The sequence below is a fragment of the Pithys albifrons genome, chromosome 21 (genome assembly GCF_047495875.1).
Source record: "Pithys albifrons albifrons isolate INPA30051 chromosome 21, PitAlb_v1, whole genome shotgun sequence".
NCBI lineage: Eukaryota > Metazoa > Chordata > Aves > Passeriformes > Thamnophilidae > Pithys > Pithys albifrons.
Window position 1 is genome coordinate 6,149,467 of NC_092478.1, and position 21,206 is coordinate 6,170,672.

Here is a 21,206-nt window from a genome sequence, read left to right on the forward strand (position 1 = left end):
GGCTTGGGGGGCAGAAATGAGGCTTGAAGTTTATTGACTTTATACTGTTCACCTGTGAAGTGTTTTAGCAGGTCCATGGGAGCAGCTCTTTCCTTGCAGTGGATGTGGCTGAGGACAAAGCCTGCTACAAGAAGGACAAACCCAGCCATCAGTCCTGGTTGTCTTTGATCTACAGGAACTGACTTGAAAGTGCAGTTGTGGCTCTTTCTCTCCCTCCAGGACTCTCCTATGCACAAGGCTCTGTTCTGGGTGGCCATGGCAGTGCTGCAGCTGGATGAGGTGAACTTGTACTCGGCAGGAACGGCTCTGCTGGAGCAGAACCTGCACACCCTGGACAGCCTGCGTGTGTTCAACGACAAGGTAGGTGGGCAGCACTCGCCTCTGGTGACCCTGCAGTGCTGTCAGCAGTTAGAGCTGTCAAAGAAGGGAAAAAAACCCCAACTTTGTCCTTGTGGACACTCCTTAAGGAACTAAACCTGAAATTTGCATTAGAAATTGTTTCACTTGAGTGATATCAACAGCAAAACTAAGATGTGGAGGTGAAGCTCTTATTACTTTGTTTGAAACTGCAACAATAATGTCTAGATGTGATCTCTGAGAAAGTGTTTGGTGTTCTCCTGTGACCTCTTGAAAGAACTGCTTTGTCACTTAATAAAACAACAAACTTGAGATGTGATAAGTAACTTTAAGTGAGGTAGTCTTTTATTTTGTTTCTTGTGGGTCAGAGCCCAGAAGAGGTGTTCATGGAGATCAGAAGACCACTTGAATGGCACTGCAAGCAGATGGATCATTTTGTTGGGCTAAATTTCAACTCCAACTTTAACTTTGCACTAGTGGGACATCTCCTGAAAGGTAAGGAAGAGTGTATAGTGCTATTTGTTTGAGATGAATGCTCTTAATCCAGAAATAAAAACAAGTCCGAACATAAAGGGCACAAAATGGGTAGTGGATTTTAAGAAACTTGGATTACAGAGTAGATGTAGAATTAAATGTTCTTTGACTAAAGGACTTTGCCAACTTTCTTTTATACTTGTCCTACAAAGGTCTTTAACGCTGTAGATTCTTAACTCTCATGGGATGTGGGGCTTCATTTGCTGCCCTTCTTTACTTCTTTCTCCCGTGTCTCTCTCTGTGTTTACCTGTGCTCAGGCTCATTGTTCCTTTTAGAAGACTGACTTCTGGGGTAATAATGTGTGCACAGACATTTGAAATTATGTGTGTTTGGGGGATGGGACAGAATGAACTAGTCTTGAATGTGCAATTTCTGTCAACACTGTGGTTCCTTTCCCTTGAGATGAAGCATCCCGAGAACATGCTGGAAAATATTAATAAATATTTTCAAAATATTAACACTTAAGAAATACAGGTTCAAAAATGAAATGAAATCCTTTATTTCTTAGGGTACAGGCATCCTTCTCCTACCACTGTAGCAAGAACAGTGAGGATTTTGCACACACTCCTCGCTCTGGTTAACAAACACAGGAACTGTGACAAGTTCGAGGTGAACACCCAGAGCGTGGCTTACCTGGCAGGTACAATGAGCCAAACTTCCTTTTAAATCTGTGCTGATGGAAAAGGAGTGGATTATTTGGGGATTCCTTTGGGTCTGGGTTGCTAAAATTGTACCAGCATAAAGGAAACTTGTAACTGGAGGGGGGCAGAAGTGAGGGCAGGGTGGGTGCATCAGGGAAAACTTTTGGGGGACTGAGGGCTTTGCCAGCACAGCACCTGCTCTGCAGCTTTGGAAGTGCTTCAGGGAGGCTGAAGGTTTCTTGGTGTAAGTACTGAAGTGTGTGTCTTAGAGCATTCAAATTTCCAGTGGTCTAGAAATAGACATTGTGACATATGAGGACAATTGTGTAAATCTTGTCATTGTAACTGGATGGGGAATATAATTCTTTTTTAATTACTTTCTTTTAATTTGTATGTTTCGTAAGATGTAATTGCAGCTCAGTGGTCTTCTCAGTAAAAACTGTAAATTGATGGAATGTTGTTTATATTGTTCAATGCATTTCCAGCTCTGCTGACGGTCTCTGAGGAGGTTCGGAGCCGCTGCAGCCTAAAGCATAGGAAGTCTCTGTTGCTGACAGACGTTTCAATGGAAAATGTTCCTATGGATACATATCCCATGCATCACAGTGACACTAGCTATAGGTTGGTTGTCTGACTTTTAGATAAGTTATCCAAATGGCAATATCTCTTTCCTTTAGGAAGTGTCCTAAAGATAACCTGTGGTTTATTGAGGACTGAGCCCCCACTGACAGTGCTGAGTTCCTGGGCTGTGACTGGTTCCTGACCCATTTGCTGCTTCCACTCTGATCAGGAGTCAAAGAGAAATTTTGGCCTGGAATTCATATAGATTTAATTTTCAGATCCATAAAACTATTTCAGAGCCTAGCTGCTCTGGAGGCTGTTAAACTTTTTTGCTAACATCTTTCTACCAGACCTGATTGCATCTCATTTATATTTTAGAAGAAAATTTTGGTTGCCCTTTTAAGAACTCCAAGGCAGGTACTTGTCTGTGCCACTGGAAAACCCTGACGCCTTATTGCAGCCTGTCTGTGTGCAGCCAGAGACATCAGCCAAGGAATAACCTGAAGTGCCTTGGAGAGCCTGTGTCTCTCAACAGGGAGCACTTTGCTCAGGATCTCTCTTTTTAGCATTGAATGTGGAGTAGCTGATTATTAAATGTTTCATCCTGCCCCATAGGCTGATTTACTTGTGTTTTTTCACTACTTTATTTTTTATCTCCGCAGCATTACATTCACATCAGTTTATTTGTTTTCACTAGCTCAGACATTTTTGCAAGCAAAGTAATTGCCATCTCTTAATATGTGTTTTGGGGAGATTAACCTAGTAGGAAAGATGAGTTTAATAGTTTGGCTGCTTGAAAAACTTAGACCTAAATGTGCACAGTTTTAAAGATTTTACTAATTGAATTTCTTTGCACTTGCAGGACACTAAAGGAGAACCAGCCCTGGTCATCCCCCAAGGGGTCAGACAGACACCTGGCTGCCAGTTACCCAACAGTGGGACAGATCAGCCCTCGCACACGGAAATCCATGAGCTTGGATATGGGGCAGCCCTCACAAGCCAACACTAAAAAGCTTCTAGGTTATTTAAGATAACTAATTTAATGATTTTTCTACAGAATACCCTGGGAAGCATTACTGGAGAAAAATTGTTCTTGTGTTGGTTCTGACTTTAAGGGCTTAGTCCTGATTGAGAGGAATATGTGCAGTTTCTGCAAAAGGCAAATTGCAGGACACTGGACAGTTAAAGGACTCAGTTCTTTTGGTCATGAAGTGAGGAAGTGACAGTGCCACTCAAAATGTGCATGTGGAGTGGAAAAGGGAGAAAAGGAACAAAAAAAGTACATTCCAGACACTAAAGATTCCTAATGCCAATTTTCTGCTCCCAGCCCTATCCAGCAAACCCAAGAAGTGAATACTTAGCTCGGCTACTCTATTGAATGCTCTGGTTTGTGCTAGAGATGGTCCCAGAACATTGGAGATGTTTTATAAGCAGTCTGATTTGTGTTCATGGCTTCTCAGGGCATCGTGTTTACAAAGCCTTTTATTAGAGGAATAAGCTGAGTTGCTTTGCAGAACTTGTGCGAGCCCTTTGGCCTTACACAGGTGGAAGGAGAGGGGCCTTTCCTTCCTTCCAGCCCTGTTACTGCTTCCTTTTCAGTAACCACGTTCTGGCATGTGTGTTCAGTGTGGTGTGGTGCCCGGGGGTCCATGGCATGCCCACCTGACTAACTGCATGTTTTCCTCATGTGTGTTGTGAAGCACTTTGGAAACTGTGATGGAGAGCGGCATGGTGTGACCGTCCTGTCTGTCCCATCCCTGAGAAAGGGGAAATGCCCCCAGATTCCTGTCAGTACATGGTAGAGAGGGGAGTGGCTTGGCCAGAAAATCAGAAAAAGTTAGAAAATGGATTTAGGTTTAATGTTTTTAATTGCCTGATAAATTGTTTTTAGGTACAAGGAAAAGTTTTGACCATTTGATATCGGACACAAAGGCTCCTAAAAGGCAAGACATGGAATCTGGAATCACAACGCCTCCCAAAATGAGGAGAGTAGCCGAAAATGATTATGAAATGGGTGAGAAACAGGACTAACATTTTAAGAATAATACTAATTACAAACGCTATTCAGAGGATTATTTCTAAATTCAGTGTTTTATTTACCAAGGTTACTCCAAGGTAAGGGAGAAGCACCTTTCTTGGCAATGCTTCTGCAGGGTGCAGCCTTCATAGCACTGGAGCTGAGGGTGCAGTTGGAGCTGCTTAGTTTACAGGTGCAGGATCAGGGGCAGCTCTAAAGTCCTGCATACAGGAGTGCAAGGAAATAACATTTGGCTTGTTATAAGTTAATAAGCCCCAGCTGCAAATTCCTGCAGGAGATGGAACGTGACCTGATGCCTGGAATGCCTCTCTTCATCTTCTCCCCCATCTGCTTCCTGTGCCCCCACCCCCAATTGCAATGCAAGACCAGGGTTCTTTTCTTGTATCTGCCTGACCCTGAATTTGGTACTTACACCCCTGGGCCTGTATTTCACTGAAGAGGAAATTGGGGTTTTTGTTTTCCATTTGATACCACATCCCATGTACTGGTCCAGCGCTGCTGAACTCCAGCACAGCTGGTGAACTCTGAGGTTTGCACATGACTGAATCTGCTGTGCAGGAGCTGATCCTGTCTGGCTTTGGGTTTCTTGTGCTCTGGATGAGTTGCTCTTTTTTATCTGGCAGAAACCCAGCGAATATCACCACAGCAACACCCACATCTCCGGAAAGTTTCCGTGTCCGAGTCAAACGTGCTCCTGGATGAAGAGGTTCTGACTGACCCAAAAATTCAAGCACTGCTGCTTACAGTTCTTGTAAGCTTTCTTATGTGTGTTGTCTGCTGTTTTCTGATGTCCTTTAAACTCCCAGTGAAGCAAACGTGGTCCTTGGAGTGTTTCCTGGCTGAGTCTTATTACAGACTAATTTTATGTAATAAAAAGTTATTTATGTATTATTGTTAAAAAGAAGTGAAAATCATTGGAATCCCAGCAAAATTCAGTTTAAAGTCATTAACTAGTAATATGGGTGCAGTCTGATAGTACTTTTTTCAGCTGTACCAATGCAGTTCCCACACCAGGTACAATTCAGAAAGACTTGGTTGGACACATGTCAAAACCTGACTAGATGAATTTACTGCCAAAACAGGAGCTGTTACCAACTGGTTTTGTTGTTTCCCAAGACAAACATAAATTAATCTTTTGTAGTGCTGCTTTCTGCTAGTCAGAAATGCCAAACCCTTTAACTACTGCAGCAATCAAGGCTGTAACTCCCCAAAGGAACTGATGGAATCCTCTCCCTGTCCAGGCCACGCTGGTGAAATACACTACGGACGAGTTCGACCAGCGCATTCTCTACGAGTATTTGGCAGAAGCCAGTGTTGTCTTCCCAAAGGTCTTTCCTGTTGTGTAAGTACCTAAAATTCTGGTTAGAATAACTCTGCACCTGGCTCTTCCCTTACAGGTCTCTGGCCCAGGACAAGCACCTGCAAGGCACTTGCTCATGTGTAGGTTACAGTGCACTCTGTCCATGGATGGTTGTTCTTAATTTGTCCCCCAGGTGTGTTTCAAAACTGATTTAGAGCCTTTTGCAGGTACTCTGAGGGTATTTTTTTAGATGGATTCACCTTCCCTGGAGGTTTTTAAACTGAGATTGGACGTGACACTGAGTGCCATGATCTGGTAAAGGGACTGGAGTTGGACCAAGGGTTGGACTTGATGATCTCAGAGGTCTTTTCCAACCCAATCCATTCTATGATTCTGTATCTGTTGTAGTTTTGCTGGAGCAAATATGTGTAAAGGAAGCCCAGCTGTCAGAAATGAAGGTGAGCAGATGTTTAAAACTTGAGCACAATTTAACAGAGTGCTGCCTTGTTCTGGCTTTATATGATCATGATCAAAGCACACACAAGTTCTGTGAGTTGCTGCAACCATGATTGTCAGTAACTGGCATTTGTATTAAACCCTTAATGTGCCCAAGGGCTGCAGGGGAGCTCAGGAGGCTGGGGCTGCACAGCTTTAAAAAGCTGCTTTGAAACTGTGGCTCTGACAGGAACACAAATCCAGTGAAGAATTTTTGCTTCAAAATAATTAAAATACTTGCAATTTAAAGTGCTGGAGAAAGGCTTTAATGGGTTATATTGTTATGTTGAAAGTGCTGCCCATTGTTAGAGTCTTCATGGAACACGGATGGGAATTGTGATCTGAAATCACTGAGGGTGTGACAATCCCACCTGAACTGCTGGTTGCTAAAGTCAGTTGGGAAATGCAGATTTATTTTACTTAATGACCAAAAAATAAGCCACTTCTCTTTTCCTCAGGCATAATTTATTGGATTCCAAGATCAATACCCTTTTATCGCTGTGCCAGGATCCAAACTTGTTGAATCCAATCCATGGAATTGTGCAAAGTGTTGTCTATCATGAGGAGTCTCCACCCCAATACCAAACGTCTTATCTGCAGAGTAAATATTTTCCTCTTTTTTCAAAACTGCTGTATTTGGGTTAGATTTACTACTGAAAATGTTTCCAAATTGCAGCCCTTCTGGACAAGTCAGTCAGGCTGGTGTGGCACCTCTCCTGCCTCAGATATCCTAGGAAAAATAAGAGTTTTCAGATTAAAAATACTCTTGACATGAATATTAAAACTGCTGCAGTTGTGCACCAAAAATGAAAAGTATTTCACCATCTATGTGAGTAAAAGAATTTGAACCTCAGGATTCTGTTTCCTCCAAGCAACTTAAAGAAATACAGAATGTGAATGGTGGTGATTATGAACTTTGTTATCCTCATTAATTAGGAGTTGATTACGTCCTGGTAAATTCCTTAGGGTAATGTTTGGTTTTCAGTGCCCAAGTTCACTTGAACTGCAACACTTAAAATGTAAATATGTTTTTATGGTCCTTAATCAAAACCTTTCCATGAAGATCCGTAAGAAGCAGGTGACAGTTGAGAAAAACTTAAATATTGACACAATTTTGAAACTGAAGTGTTGAAGCACATGGTCAGCATTTTAAAATATCATCAGGAATTGCTTATGTGATAGTTCTGAGATTTTGAGGGTTTTTTTAACTTGAGGGTTTCATATACAAATTAAAATTCCTTAATTTTGTTATATGCAGTTTGGACAAAATTTAGTGTTGGATCTTCAAATCAGAATTTCTGTGGCTCAGCCCATCCCAGGGCTGGGGGGTTGGTGTTAACACTTCGTTTGTTGTTGCAGGTTTTGGATTCAATGGGCTGTGGAGGTTTGCTGGCCCCTTCTCCAAGGTAAGAGTTCTGTGTGCCCAGGAGTGCTGGGCCTTTCCTGGGCATGTTGGTGCTGCAGGAAAGGTGCAAATAAACAGCAAGGCACAGAATTTCTCTGAACAAGCAGAAAGTTGTCAGGCTCACTTCCCAGGCTACACCCAGCTCAGCCCGCAGCAGGGGCTTTGATAGACTCAGATAAATTACCAAAGTTGGGAAAAATCAGTCAGGTGTGTAAATGCACCTTTTCCTTCTCCCAGGGTCACTTTACTACGTGTGTCTTACAGTATAAGTGGTTAATTTGATAAGAATGGTGATTCCATAAGGTTAAATTTTGTGGAGCACTGTCCATCTGTCCAACCATCCCAGGGAGAAGAGGCTGAACAGAAGTGGCCCAGGTGTGAGGGCAAAGCAGGGGCAGCTCCCAGGGCTGTGTCAGGGGCTCTGCAGCTCAGCCCATGGGGGAAACAGCCCCCCCTCCTGCCCCTGGTCTCCCACACACTGAAGTTACACCTGCAAGTGGTCTTTAATGTGCACATTTACAGTGATCTGGAAAAGACCACAAATCAATCTTTCAAGCCAGTTTTTACAGATACATCAAATGCTTTTTAAAATTTCCAGGTAAGCCAGTGGGATTTTAGAGTGAGCTCTGGAGCAAAGCTCAGACTGACAGGAAAATATAAAGAAAAGAACAATTTTCCCCCCCCCCCCCCTCTCCTACAGCAAACCCAAATCCCAGACTATGCTGAGCTCATAGTGAAGTTCCTTGATGCCTTGATTGACACATATTTGCCTGGAATTGATGAGGAAGCCAGTGAGGAATCTCTGCTGACCCCGACATCTCCATACCCTCCGGCGGTGCAGAGCCAGCTCAGCATCACTGCAAACCTCAACCTCTCCAACTCCATGACCTCACTTGCCACTTCCCAGCACTCCCCAGGTCAGTGGCTGTTCTGGTGCCAGGTGGGTGAGGGAAATGTGGGAATTTCAGGTTTGGGAACCAAACACTCTGATTGGCCCTTTGGATGTGGTTATGCACTGAACATCAGTGCCCTCCAGAGTAACATTAATATTAAACTGTTCTGAGCTCTTGACCCAGTTCAGATGCTGGATTTTATCCAGCACCAAAGCTGCCTCCCAGGGCACTCCACGTGAAGGGAAGAGCATTAAGTGTCAGAACAGACAACAGCTCCATCTTCATGTGGAACATGTGCAGCAGTGAGGGCTTGAAAAGGAATAGATATAAACATTTAATAATATAATTTGCTAGGAGAAAACGCTGATCTGGGCACTGTAGGGTAGCACATGTTGGGAAGAATAATCCCTAATTGTGCCATGCAGAGTGTGCCTGGACTCCAGTTCACTGTGTGATCCAAGGAGGGGTTGGACTCTGCCTTCAAGGAAAAATGAGTTTATGTCAATATTGAGGAAATCTTGTCTCTTCTTTGGCCTAAAAATTATACTGTGGAATATTAAGTGATGAATTAGTTGTCGCAGTTCTAAACACTCGCTTCAACTTTTTATTTCTGCTTCATTTTTAAGCCCAGTGAAGGCAAAAAAGCCTTTTCAGTCTCTTGCTCCCTGTTTTCTGCTCCCTGCACTGAGCCCTGCTGGGCTGGGCTGGGCTGGGCTTGGCTTGGCTCTGTGCAGGAATCTGCCCTGCCAGGGGATCTGCTGGCTCTGGATGCTGGGATGGTTTGTGTTCAGGGGGCAGAGGTGCAGCAGGGGTAAGACAGGGCTCTGTTTGAATGATTTGGGAATGGGGATTCCTTTGGGAACAGACCTTGCTGTCAGTGTGGAAGTGAGGACATTCTGGGCAGCATCAGTGGCAGCTCCAGCAGTTCATTTCCAAGAATCAGGTGATAGTGCAGGGCTGGGGGCTCTGCAAAGGAAAGAAGCATTTTGCTCTGTAAATATCCTTCCTTCTGCCCCACTTTCTATTCCCTATTCCTTTGCAAGCTGAGAGGAAGGAATTAATCCAGCCTGTCAAACGTTCTTTCCAAGTGCTGTGCAAACAGATGGCTTTTATCAAAGGCTGGTTAAGAGTCTCCATGAACAGAGAGTCTTAACCTAGGAAACTAGGGAGCTTGTTCAGGTTAATAGTGAGTCTGAAATGACACAGTGATGACACAGAGTGCACTATTTGCTTGAAAATTAAATCTAAAACACCAGTGGGAAGGCCACATGTTCAGCAGCATTGAGTTCCCTCACCACACTGAGTCAAAGAAACAGTTTCAGCCAAGTGAGTTTTTGATTATGGTTACAAATAATTTGCAAATACATGAAAAATTCATTTTTTGCATCTGGAAACAATTAGGCAAGATCATTATTTATAAATGTTTTGTCTGTCACCATCTCTGCTCCTTTCCCTCCCCCTCCCTGTCTCATGGACATTATTCACTTACATTTATTTCTTTCATTCTGTGTCTGTGAAGCTTCTCTGCCTTGCTCTAAGTCTGCAGTTTTCATGCAGCTGCCTCATCCAGGTACTCTCTTCTTTCATCATATTTGCACGAAATGCTGCTTGAGCTGCGTCAGGGCCGGGCTGTGGCATGAGGAGCAGTTACTGAGACGGGAATGGCTTCAACGAGTGCTAAACTGGTGCATTTCCTGGGGGATGCCAAAATATCCGATGGTAGAGCAGACAAAGAGCCCGTCAGAGCGTTGAGAATAAATCTGGCAACAGAGAAGTGGGTGCTTGGTATGGGAAATCACTGCTGCACGTGTGAAGCTAAACTGAAGCACTGTTTGGTGTGAGCTCTGTAGATTCACCAGGAGCAGCTCTGACCTCAGTGACACAACGCCAGCAAACAGGCACGAGTTCTTTGCACTACACTACAGCAGGCACAGGTGCACTAAATGAGGAGCTCCACACACCACTGTGTTTCTGCTTTCTATGAAGAAGTCAGAGGAGGCTGCAGAGGTTTTTTGCTCACACCTGTGGGTTGTTCCTGTCCTCAACATAGTTTGGGGGGTTTGTGCTGCTGCCCACACAAGGAGAGAAACGTGCAGCCTGCAGCAGCCTCTGCTGGAGCCTTCACAGGGTCTCTGTGCCAAGTGTGGAGGGTGTTCTTTGTTGTCATTAATGCCAGTGACAGTCACCTTCTTGTACAGAACTGTGAAGATGTCACTCACAGTAACAATGTTCTGTTCTAACTTTTGTATTCACTGTGAGACAGCCTAATTTTTGCTGCTGATTGTACTTGTAGCCTCTTGCTTTAAACTCCCCATCCTGCTCTTCACTCCTGTGCTGCACCTGCTGCGGGTGTGAGGGTGTTAAACACTCATCAAACCGTGACAGCTACACTGGGGCCCTGCTGCAGGGGTGATGAACTCATAGCAGTGTCAGCATAAAAAGTAGCAATTGATTGGGGGCACTTCTGCCCTGAACACAGTTCTTGGCTTTTGATGGTGGAGTGCTGGTGCCCGAAGCTGTCAGTGATGGCTCTAATGGCAGGTTTGGGGTGTTGTTCTCATGTCAGCACCAAGTTTACACTAAAGCAGTTCATTTTTGAGGTTTTTTGATGTGAGACTTTTAGCAAAACATAACAGCGTTACCTTGTCCTGCAGAGAACATCCGCAGCTTCTCAGAAAGGTGTAAGGTCATGGACACAAACCCTCTGGGGCCATCCTTGGCCTGTCCCCCACAAGCCTCTTCCTGCCACTGGTGGGACTCAACTTGGGCAATAGCAGTTCTTGTGAGGAGTCCCAGTATCACCTGCTCTGTGCCTGTTCTGTGTATATAACCCTCCTTAGAAAACTGTTTCTTTATTTGTTAAAAGTCAGTTTGATGGTTGGACTTGATGATCTTAAAGGTCTTTTCCAACTGTAATGATTCAGTGAGTTTACGAATTGTTGATCCTGTTTTTACTGACAGTTTGCCAGGGTTTGAATCATTGCAGTTGGTGTCTGCACTTGACACTCAACTCCCCAGGGGAACCTCTGCATGGGTTCTGTTCCTGCTGTGTGCAACATGAGCAGCTGAGCCCTTCACTGCCCCTGGCAGTGAGACAGAGTCCTCCAAACGTGCCTTTACTGATCATGTTTGCGAGCCAAGATTTAGTGTTGAGGGGAAGGGTAGGTGCGAATGCACAGGAATCTTCTCTGGTACCAAGAATCACCCTCTGCCGCTGAAGCAGAACCCTGTGGGTTCAGAAATGAACCTTCCTCTCCCTGCTCTGCCACTGTTCTACAGCAGGCATTGATTTTTGGCTGGAAGAATCCCATAGATTTTGACAGTATCAGTTCTCCCTCCTGGAGAGTGCAAAAACAAGACTTGAGTCAAAGCCACCCCCTCAGTGTTGACAAACGCTGCTGTCCCACCGGGCTGCCCGCAGGGTGCTGAGCGGTGCCTTCGCATCGCTGGTTTGTTTTGCCTCTTCCGCCTCCCCTCCCTTAACCAGACTTTCTGTTTTCATCAGACACGTAAGTTTTCTTGCTTATCCTCTCCTTTCCCCCTCTGCCGGCCCCAACGGCTGGAGCGAGGGAGTGGCTCTGCAGCCCTTACTGCCACAAGTGGGATTTGCTTCTCCTTAAACACACCCCGGCGGTGCCGGGCGGGCGGAGCTCAGCAGGGCTGGACTCTGAATGGGGCGCGCCTTGTCCAAGGCGTTGTCACCTCCTCTGGCAGGTGTTCCCCTGGCCCCGGCCCGGCTCGGGACTCACCGCGGGCCTCGTGTTTCCACAGGGATCGACAAGGAGAACGTGGAGCTCTCGCCCACCGCCGGTCATGCCAACAGCGGGAGGATGCGCCACGGCTCCGCCAGCCAAGTGCAGAAGCAGCGAAGCGCCGGCAGCTTCAAGCGTCACAGCATCAAAAAGATCGTGTGATTGTTGCTTTTTAATTTTATTTTCTATTTTTGGACCTGACTGACACGCGCGGCCCCTGCGAAAGGCCCTCCACCGGGTGTGATGCTGCACTTGATCTGTACAGTTCCCATCCTGTCAGCCGCGCCGCCGGATGATCAACTCCTGACCCATTGCCTGACGTTAACGCCTTCATTCCTCCCTTCTGTTTAAGTGTTCCAGATCCAAGCGTAGATCCCAAGGGACGGCAGAGCCAGGGGAAGTCTGGAGTCTGTGACGCTGCAGAGCCGCATCTTGTCCAAATCCAAAGCCATTTCCCAAAACAGCCCTGCTGTGCACCTGCTCTGGCCTCGGGTGTTCCTGCTCTAAAGGGAAGCGTTGATCCTTAACCCAGTTTGCACACCTCAAGGTAGCAGCTTCCTGAGCCAGGGAAGTTTCTCTAATCCTGGTTTTAATCCAAACATGTAAGATTTTAGCTGTGGACTTTTTTTACCATACTGAAAAGAAACTCATGATAGCAGCAGTATGATGAGCTTAACAGAAGTGATGGATTAGGTTAAATTTCAGGAAATTAGCAATAAATGGGAGAGGAAAAGGAGGCTGCAGGAGTCCCTCATCCCCCAGATTAAGCTTCACGCACTTGGACTGCACATGGACCAGACTGGACAAAGTGGCTTTTTTCCCCAAGCTTTGCTTTTTTTTTTTTTTGGCTGTACGTTTCCTGCCCTGGGGAAGGTGGTACAGGGGGAATCCCCGGGAACTGACCCCCTCGGGCTGTTGTAGCACTGGGGAAAGTTTATCAGGAAGTTTATCAGAAAGTTTTACCGTCTCTTCCTTCCATTTAGCAGGTGCTTTAGTGCTTTAGTTCTGCCTATCCAAAAGCGCACCTTTGGGAGCTCCTGGCAGAATATCCAGTGGGAAATGGAGGGGAAATGGGATGGATTCACTCCTGGCTCTGGGGATGGTGTGTGGCAAAGCTGTCCCTGTGCTGCCCAGGCAGGGACAGGAACTGCCACGTCTGCTCAAGGTACATGAACTTAAATTAACTGACACTGTCGGGTCCCAGGGACATCCTGGTGGTCCCATGGCAGGGCTGGGGCTGCTGCCGCTGTCCAGTGGTACCCCCAGGGCATGTTCCGGGTCCTGCAGGGGTTACACAGAACTGAAGTGGCTGCCACGGTCACTGTCAGGGCTGTGGGTGTCACCTGGGCTCTGGTGACAGCACTGGGGACGTGCTGCTGTGCTGGAGAGGAGGAGGCAGGAGTTGGGAAGGGGCTGTGTCCCTGGGGGCTCACACAGCTCCTGCTCAGGAACAATTCTGCTTCCCAGTTTCAGATTCCTGCGCTGTGGTAGAAATCAACAACCCTTTGGTGGCTTTAAAGGAAAAAAAACGGTATATCCACTAGGTAAAAGCCAATCCTCCAGTGCAATCATTAGTGGCTTTCAGTAAATCAAACTCCACAGCTAAATTATTAGAGAATGGTACAATTAAAGGTTCCGATTTTATTGCTATAGCACATAATTCCCATGTATCCACACAGTAACAATGTAACATTTATGTAAATAAAAATACCTTTATTGTATGGATTCATAAAATAACAATTTCTTTAATTTGTTTACAGTCCTGGAAAAGCTATGAACACAAACTTCATATGCAAATAGTTTGCCAAAACAAAAGGAAAACTTAGGATTAGCAGTCTTGGAATAAACACATCAGAAATACAAACTGGTGCAATTAACCAAATCCCTTTACTTGGGGTGGTGCAGGTGCTGTGGCAGGAACGTGGTCACTGGGGACACGGAGCAGGGTGTGAGTGAGGCCATGAGGCTGAGCTGGGCTCAGGGACAGAGCAGGGACTCAAGCCGTGCCCTGAGCAAAGTGGGGAGAGGTTTTGGGTCCCCAAGGTAGAAACCATTGTCATCTCACATCTCAGATTGTGAGGAGCCACCCCTGGTGTCACTGTGGTTTGCACTGGGTTGTGCCCACTTGAGCTGGTTCCAGCTCTTGCCATTTTGCTGAAGACAAGGAACTGTAGAAGCCTGAGAATTTGTAGGTAGGAGGAAAACAAGAATCTCTTGTAAAGGTGATTTGCTGTTTTCAGTTGTTTCTTCTATGAGCAGGTTTCCTGTAAAGAGGAATAGTAATTCCAGAGGAACTGCCCAACCAGTTTTGTTTGGACAAAGAGAAAGCCCTTCACTCTTCTGCACTGCCCATCAGAAGTGTCCCTGCATCAAAACTGCTGCATTCCCTGCAGCACAGAGTATGTGAGAGCAGAGGGGGCAGTGGTGAAAATCACCTTCCCTGAAAGAACTGCTCCAGGCTCTCAGGCCCAGCTGACAAAACTGGTCTCTTCATAAAGTCAGTGAACAAAACTTAAGTTTCTCTTTCCTGGAAGGAGGGAATTGGTTGGAGGTTCCCCTGAGTTAGAGGTTTAGTGAGAGGGCCTGGACCCTGGCAGAGCAGGAGTGCCAGACTCCTCTGTCAGGTAAGGGAGTGGAATTGTGGTGCGAGGACAGCTGATGGCCAGGGTTTAATTTGGGGTCACATGTGCCCCAAATACACGGGAACATTGTCTTGTACTGGTTGTTGGGAAGCTTGTGCTTGGCTCACAAGGAACCACAGCCTTGGTGTAATGATTAAACTCCAATCAGTAATTAGTTGTTGAGTGCCTTACTGTCACCTCATTGCTCTCCCACTCCCTCCAGCAGCCACTGCTGAGACTTTGCCTCTTTTTCTTTCTCACATCCTCCTTCCTTTGTTCTTTCCCTGTTTGAGCACTCTCCATCCCACCCCGTTCCACCCCTGGGAGCGCAGCTTCCAGCCCGGGCTGCTCCACCCGGTTGTTGCTGGTGACAGTGTGGGTCTGAGTTCCATCCCAGGGTCCCCACGTGCCAGCCATGCTCCAGGCAGCCCGTGGGCCACTGTCAGTGGCTGCTGCTCCAGTCCCTGCTGCATCCCCAGAGTCCCTGTGCTTGGACACGACAACTTACAATTCAGAAAAGTCCCGATAGGAACACGTGGACCACGTAACACCCTCCCAGGGACCGTGTGTGACACCCCTGGCTCAGAGCCCGTTCCCGTCCCACACTGACCACAGCTGAGTACTGTAAAGACAATTAACATTCTGTTTGTGTTTGTATTTTCCCTGACTTAAAGATAACTCAGTAGTATTTGAATAGTGCATAACCTACCTGTAATGATGCCGATGTTTCTGCTTTACTGTGCATGAGGTTCCCCAGAACAGGGAACATTTCACTAAGTCTCGTGGGCCGAGCCCCTGCCACGTGCCAGGGCTCGCTCCAACCCAGGTTGTAGGTTTTAGGCCTTCTTCTGTTTCATTCTAAGGTTAATTTTTTCCAATGTCATAAAGCACGTTCTATTGTTATGCAACAAACCACAGACAGTCACTCAGAGTGTTGGTCCCACCATTTTTTTTTAATGCAGTATATTCACCTGTAAATAATTTTTGTGTAAAATTTGACAGAAAAGTATATTTACTACACTGTAAATACATGTGACAATATATTGTATTATTTTGCTTTTTTTGTAAAGCAGTTAGTTGCTGTATATGTATAACATATAAATTTGATTATTCTAGTGTTAGTAACTGTTAACTACTCCTCCTCCTTCCTGCTGGTGCATTACGTCATTTAAACCAGAAGCTGTGTACGACACACTCGCCCTGTGTATGATCTCACTGCTCCCATCTGGCCTCAGCTCAGAGGGGCTCCCTCCTCCCCAGTCCTGTTCTTACTGTTCAAGTGAGTGTGTGAGCCCAGCGAGAGCCACCAGTCCCGGCACTGGTGGGAGCTGTAGGTCCAAATGGTGGAAACTGGTTTCAGATAATTATTGTTCACCCCACTCTCCCCTCATGTATGTACTTTCCCTTTTTTTTTAAGTAAACTGTAAATTCAACCTGCTCCCAGTTGTTTGAAGGTCATTCCCAGGGGCTGTGGGGTGAAGGTGGTGTATGTGGCATCCTTGCTCTGTTGGGACAGGGAGTTTGGGTGGGTTCTTTGGGGCTGAACCAAGGGATCCAGCCCAGTCCCAGACCCAAACTCCCACTTTTTTGGGGGAGAATTCAAACCAAGTTGAAATCCAGTGTCTGGGGTTTGTCTTCCCAGACTGGTGCTGCTCTGAGTGTATGAACCTGCACAGATCTAAGTAATGGCAAACCCGATTGCCTGCGGTGACTGAGGACAGAATAAAGCCCATTGTCTTGAATTTCATGTCACTTCAATAAGATTATCATAACTGAATAATAAATCAGAATATTTCTTTTTAAAATGTAAATTTAATATTGTAATAAAACAGCTGCTTGGTCTTTAAAGAACAATTCAGTATAATTTGTCTATTTGAGCTTTTCTAGCTTAGAAGCTCGAGGTTTCAGCTGTCAGGCAACTCCTGTGACAAACGATTAATCACATCTATTTTCTTTTAGGGGGATACATTACTTTCCCATTAAAAATGTATAAGTACTTATGTTCTGGCTTTGTGAATCGTAAAAGGATGTAACGACACATTAAAGTGTGACTGCATTGACTTCTTCTGAGACATCTTATTGTTCCTGCACAGTGAATGGACAGACAGACCTGCAGACACCTGGCCAGGTGATTCCTGCCCTGCTCCTGGTACCACCCAGGGCTGCACAAGTGGAGGAGCAGCAGGTTGGGAACTGTTTAATTCCAGGAGTACATTTTCTTTACTTCAGAAGAAATGGTCATTAGTCCTAAGCTGGACCTCAAGTGGGAGCCAGGCAGGTGCTGACTCCTGAGCAGCACCTGCTCAATCACTGCTGCCAAAAACATTCCTAAAGTTCCTCCTTTGGACAGTGGAGCCTCCCTACTACTGGAAATCACGGATACACTGTAGCCACAGGGACAGAATGAAAGGAGAAAGAGTTTTATTTTAGCTGTGTTTTTGTGGAGTTGGAAAAACTATATTTAGGGGAAAATTGCACCCTTGGAGCAGGCTGTTCTGTCTAAAGAAATAGCTTCAAAATCCCTGTCCAGCTGATGTTGAAATATTTTACAATGGAAAATAGTAAAGTAAAAATGCATTGATGTGGGGGTATAAATTCTGTTCTTGAGCTAAAAAAACAAGGAGGAAGAAAAAAGGAAGTTGTTATTCACAAGCAGTAAGTCTGACCCGTAATATGAGTGGCTTGTTCCTAAATATTAAGCTGTCTCTCTGGCATAAATATTTCCAAATACCTCTGACTTGGAATAACAAGTTTTCATATTTTAGATAGCACAAAATTTCATATTAAACTTGTAATTCCCTTAATAGGAGACCTGCTTAAGCATGTTCAAAAGCTGCAAAGGAACACAGACAGACATTAAAATTAAAGCCCTTTCTTGTCCTTGCTCCATGTTCCTGTTCCTGGCTGACCCCAGGATGGCTCAGAGCTGCCCATGAAGGTGCCCCAGCACTGTCATGGGTGAGATGGATGAAATTTGGTGCCTTAGGTCCTACCACAGGATCAGATTCAGCAGCAAGTTGGTGACTTCTGCCATTGTCAAATGCTTTTTATTGTCTGTCCTCCCCTTAGGCCCCTCTGTGTGGGACAGGTGACAGAACCTGACCCTCAACAGTGATGAGTCACCTGGTGTCACAGAACAGCCAAAGCCAATCTCCTGAGCTGGGCAGTGCTACCAACAGTCCCTTTCAGAGCAGCCACGGCCTTTCCCACTACTGGAGTTATGATTTCCAGGTGTGAATCCTTCCTGCCATGGAACAAGGGCTCCAGCTGACTGCTCCTATGTTTAACAAGCTCTCAAAGGAAAATCACTCCCAGGTTGTGTGGGTGGAGAGTGTAGAATAACATCTCCCATGATGTGACTTGTTCAAACAAGTATGGGTTTGTTCTTCAAAGGAATCATGAAAAAGCCTCTGACGACAGCATCTTTCAGGGTATTCAAATGACAGCACTATAAATAGCCAGGAGTAACTATATGCTCAAGAAAATCCCACTGAACTATTAAATTGTATTTTAATTTTTTTTCTCATAGCATACTGTCCTTCAGACAAACTAGAAATATCTGTTCTGCTGCTTCCACCCCTAGTTAGGGACTGGGAGACCGAGGCCTGCCTGGGAGAGCCAGGTGTGCAGAGGATGCAGCACAAACGCTTCAGAGCTGCTCATCCAGCCCTCCTTCTCCTCGGGCTGTGAGGACACAGGTAGATGAAATGGCCGAGCTCAGAGGAGGCAGGTCAGGGACAGACCTGACTGGGAGCGAGTTTTCCAAGCTCTAGTTATCAACTCTGCTTCCTCAGGCTCTGTGTTCAAGGTGTGAGATGCCAGGCAGGGGGGCAGTGAGTGCCTCTGTCTCACCTGCTCTGGGCTCCATTCCCCCAGTTTGCTTTCCATGCAGTTCCTCCACTCGCTGGCTGTGCTACCCAGCTCCTGCACTATCAGCCATGGGTTTTCCCCCTTTCTGGGCAATTCCCTCTCCCTTGTCTAACTGCTGTACCCTGGAGCTCATTGCTAGACAGCTGTTCTCATTTCAGAGAAGCCTGGGTGCAGTTAGTGCAGTGTGAGGCAGCTGAAGGTGGAGGTTTTCAGCTCTCTGTGCAAAGGGTGCGATGGAAAGTTGTGCTGGTGTGAGCAAGAGCCACCCAACAGGCAGGACTGACCATGGGCAGGGATGTGTAGGACTCTGCCAGAGAACAGGCTGGGTCAGAGTGAGGCAAAACATCAGAAATTGTCCCAGAGCACACACTCAAGGAGCCACTGGAGTGGCTGAGGCAGCACAACAAACCAGGGAAAGGAATTCCTGCACTCTCCCAGTGCCGCAGGAATCACAGAGCAAAGGCTGCTCCTATCTGCTGGGTCCTGCCAAGTGTTGGATCACTCACCTCAAGAGATGCCTGTGGAACAGGGAGAAGGGGCCGTCCCCAGCATTGTGTGTGCCATCCTTCCAAAGGCTGCACTGGACTGCTGCTCCTCTGCTCTCCCTCCACTAAGGCCTGTCCTTGTTTTTGGCTCCTGGTCTCACACAGCTCCTGAAAGAGGGAAAAATTACTGCTACTGCCTGAGCAGCTGCCAACCCCACTGTGCTGGTGAAGAGGCTGTGCAGGGAGAGCAGGGCCAGCTCGGAGCGTTCAGCACCAGACACACCCCAAGCTCCTGCCGAGAGGAACAGGAGAGAGCAGGTGCAGACACAGACCAGGCTGCTGCACCTCACAGGCTGCTCCGACTCCACAAGGATTCCTCAACTAGCCTAGACTGTCCCGTTGTTTTTGGGATGTGCATGGGTACAGCTGTACCTGTACCTGGAATTCACAGCAAAGAACACACTGGCCTCAAGGATGCTGAGAGGCATCTTCCTTTCTCCTTTTACTTTGTAAGGTGCCAATTTTTCTTGCTGGGACCATTTGTTTGTTCAGTCCTCATGCAAATGAAATGGGCAGGTTGGAAAGCTGCTTCCCACTCATGGAAACTCCAGAGACTGTGTCTGTAAGGAGAAGGTGACCTGTCACACATGGACACAGTTATTCTGTTAGCAGGTTTATTTTATTTACAATCAGTGTGATTTGATCATTACTCAACAGAAGATGTTTTCCTGCTCACTGTAGTGAAGCTCACGGCCTCTGGCTGCCCTAAGAGCTAAGCCAGGCACTGTCACAGGGCAGGACAGCCCCACAAGCTTCAACATTTCTGGTCCCTGTGTCTGACAGGCTGTGGTTGTGACCTTGGACCATCCGACCACCAGGCATCATAAACGCCAGAACTGCCCAACGGTCACAGCCAAGGATGGCTGTCAGTTGGGAATTCTTAACGGACAAACTGCTGAAATCCTCAGATTAATGACATTAAAAGGGCAAAGTCTCAGCACCGATGGATTTTTCCGCTTCATGTGTGGTGCAATTTGTAGTCTTTAGGAGGGTATTTGTTATTAACTCCTGACTACTCTAAACAAAAAGATTGAGGCAAATCAGAAACTTTTCAGAGAAAAATATTTAAGACAAATCCAGCGATTTAGGAAGGACAATTCTGCTCAAACACAACTTGTGATTTCTCCAAGTTACTCATTTACACTCTCATGTGCCAACTGCCTGCTACAGACACATGTAAATAAACAACTGGGAGGTTTGACTCCAACCAGCCTGGTTTAGTTCAATAAACCTCCCCTGTGCCCCACCGTGAAGGTGTTTCCAGCAGGTTTCTGCAGCATTACCTGGTGCAGAGCATGCTGCTCACAGCCAGGTGACCTCCCGGGAACAGCAGCTGCTCTGCAGGATGAGACCTGGGCACTGGAAAGGGAGAAGGCTGATTGGGAAGTGATCTATCTAGATGAAAAGGAAGCTCAGCTCAGGCTGGAAGGAGCCTTGAAGTGTTTTCCTGCACTGCTGCAGCTCCCACTGGATACCCCCAGTAACATCTCTGGTTTGTAACTCACTCTTGCTCTGCTGCTCCCTGTTCCGGCCCAAGGCACTCGCATGAGCCACCTCTCCCTGGCCTATTTCTCCCCTCTGACTTTACCACTGAGTTTCTAAAAGATACAAAAGCAGTCCAAGTTGTTCCACGGGGAAATCCAGAGCCACCTGTTCCCACAAAGACAGGCCCAGTGACAAACTCAGAGCAGTTTCCTCAGGAGCCCTGAAGCACTGCAGTGTCCTGGACCCTCTGACCTGGCTGGCTGCTCTGAAAGGAGCAGCACCCACAAAACCTGGCTCCTGCCAGCCGTGTCTTTCCAGGCAACTGTGCTGGATAGGAGAGAGAATAGACCACTCCCAAACTGCACTTCCCACGCAGACCCAAGGCCTGGCTGCTGCTTGGGCTGCTCCTGTCACACCCCGAGGCCTTTCTCACCAGCCGGCTCTGCAAACTCCCAACCTCCTCAGAAGACCGACAGCGATTTCCCACCCACGTGCCTTGCCCCGAACCCGCAGTCACACAGCCCAGGCAGCGCCAGCACCAGCCACACTTTGCTGCTGTGTGTCCCCCCAAAACCTCAGAACTTCCTCGGGACACAGAAATCATTTACACACTGGATTTTCTTTCAAGGATACCAAAAATCCCCGGGCGAAATGTCGCAAGTATTAAACAAAAACATGGAAAAGTCTTCATTAATTCTGACTCAGTGT

The 21,206-nt window shown here is 46.5% G+C and overlaps 1 protein-coding gene across 4 annotated transcripts in view; it reads left to right on the plus strand.

The window, feature by feature from the left end:
• Positions 1-16,036, plus strand: part of NF1 (neurofibromin 1) — an 82,118-nt gene extending 66,082 nt beyond the window's left edge. For all 4 annotated transcript variants that reach the window (XM_071575055.1, XM_071575057.1, XM_071575056.1 and 1 more), the window contains 12 exons: positions 220-360; positions 726-852; positions 1,401-1,532; positions 2,019-2,154; positions 2,957-3,114; positions 3,986-4,108; positions 4,756-4,883; positions 5,374-5,474; positions 6,386-6,528; positions 7,287-7,333; positions 8,033-8,249; positions 11,997-16,036. In XM_071575055.1, the coding sequence (XP_071431156.1) occupies positions 220-360; positions 726-852; positions 1,401-1,532; positions 2,019-2,154; positions 2,957-3,114; positions 3,986-4,108; positions 4,756-4,883; positions 5,374-5,474; positions 6,386-6,528; positions 7,287-7,333; positions 8,033-8,249; positions 11,997-12,139 (1,596 nt within the window). In that variant the 3' untranslated portion in view covers positions 12,140-16,036. The remainder of the gene's footprint in view (positions 1-219; positions 361-725; positions 853-1,400; positions 1,533-2,018; positions 2,155-2,956; positions 3,115-3,985; positions 4,109-4,755; positions 4,884-5,373; positions 5,475-6,385; positions 6,529-7,286; positions 7,334-8,032; positions 8,250-11,996) is intronic.
• Positions 16,037-21,206: the final 5,170 nt, after the last annotated feature.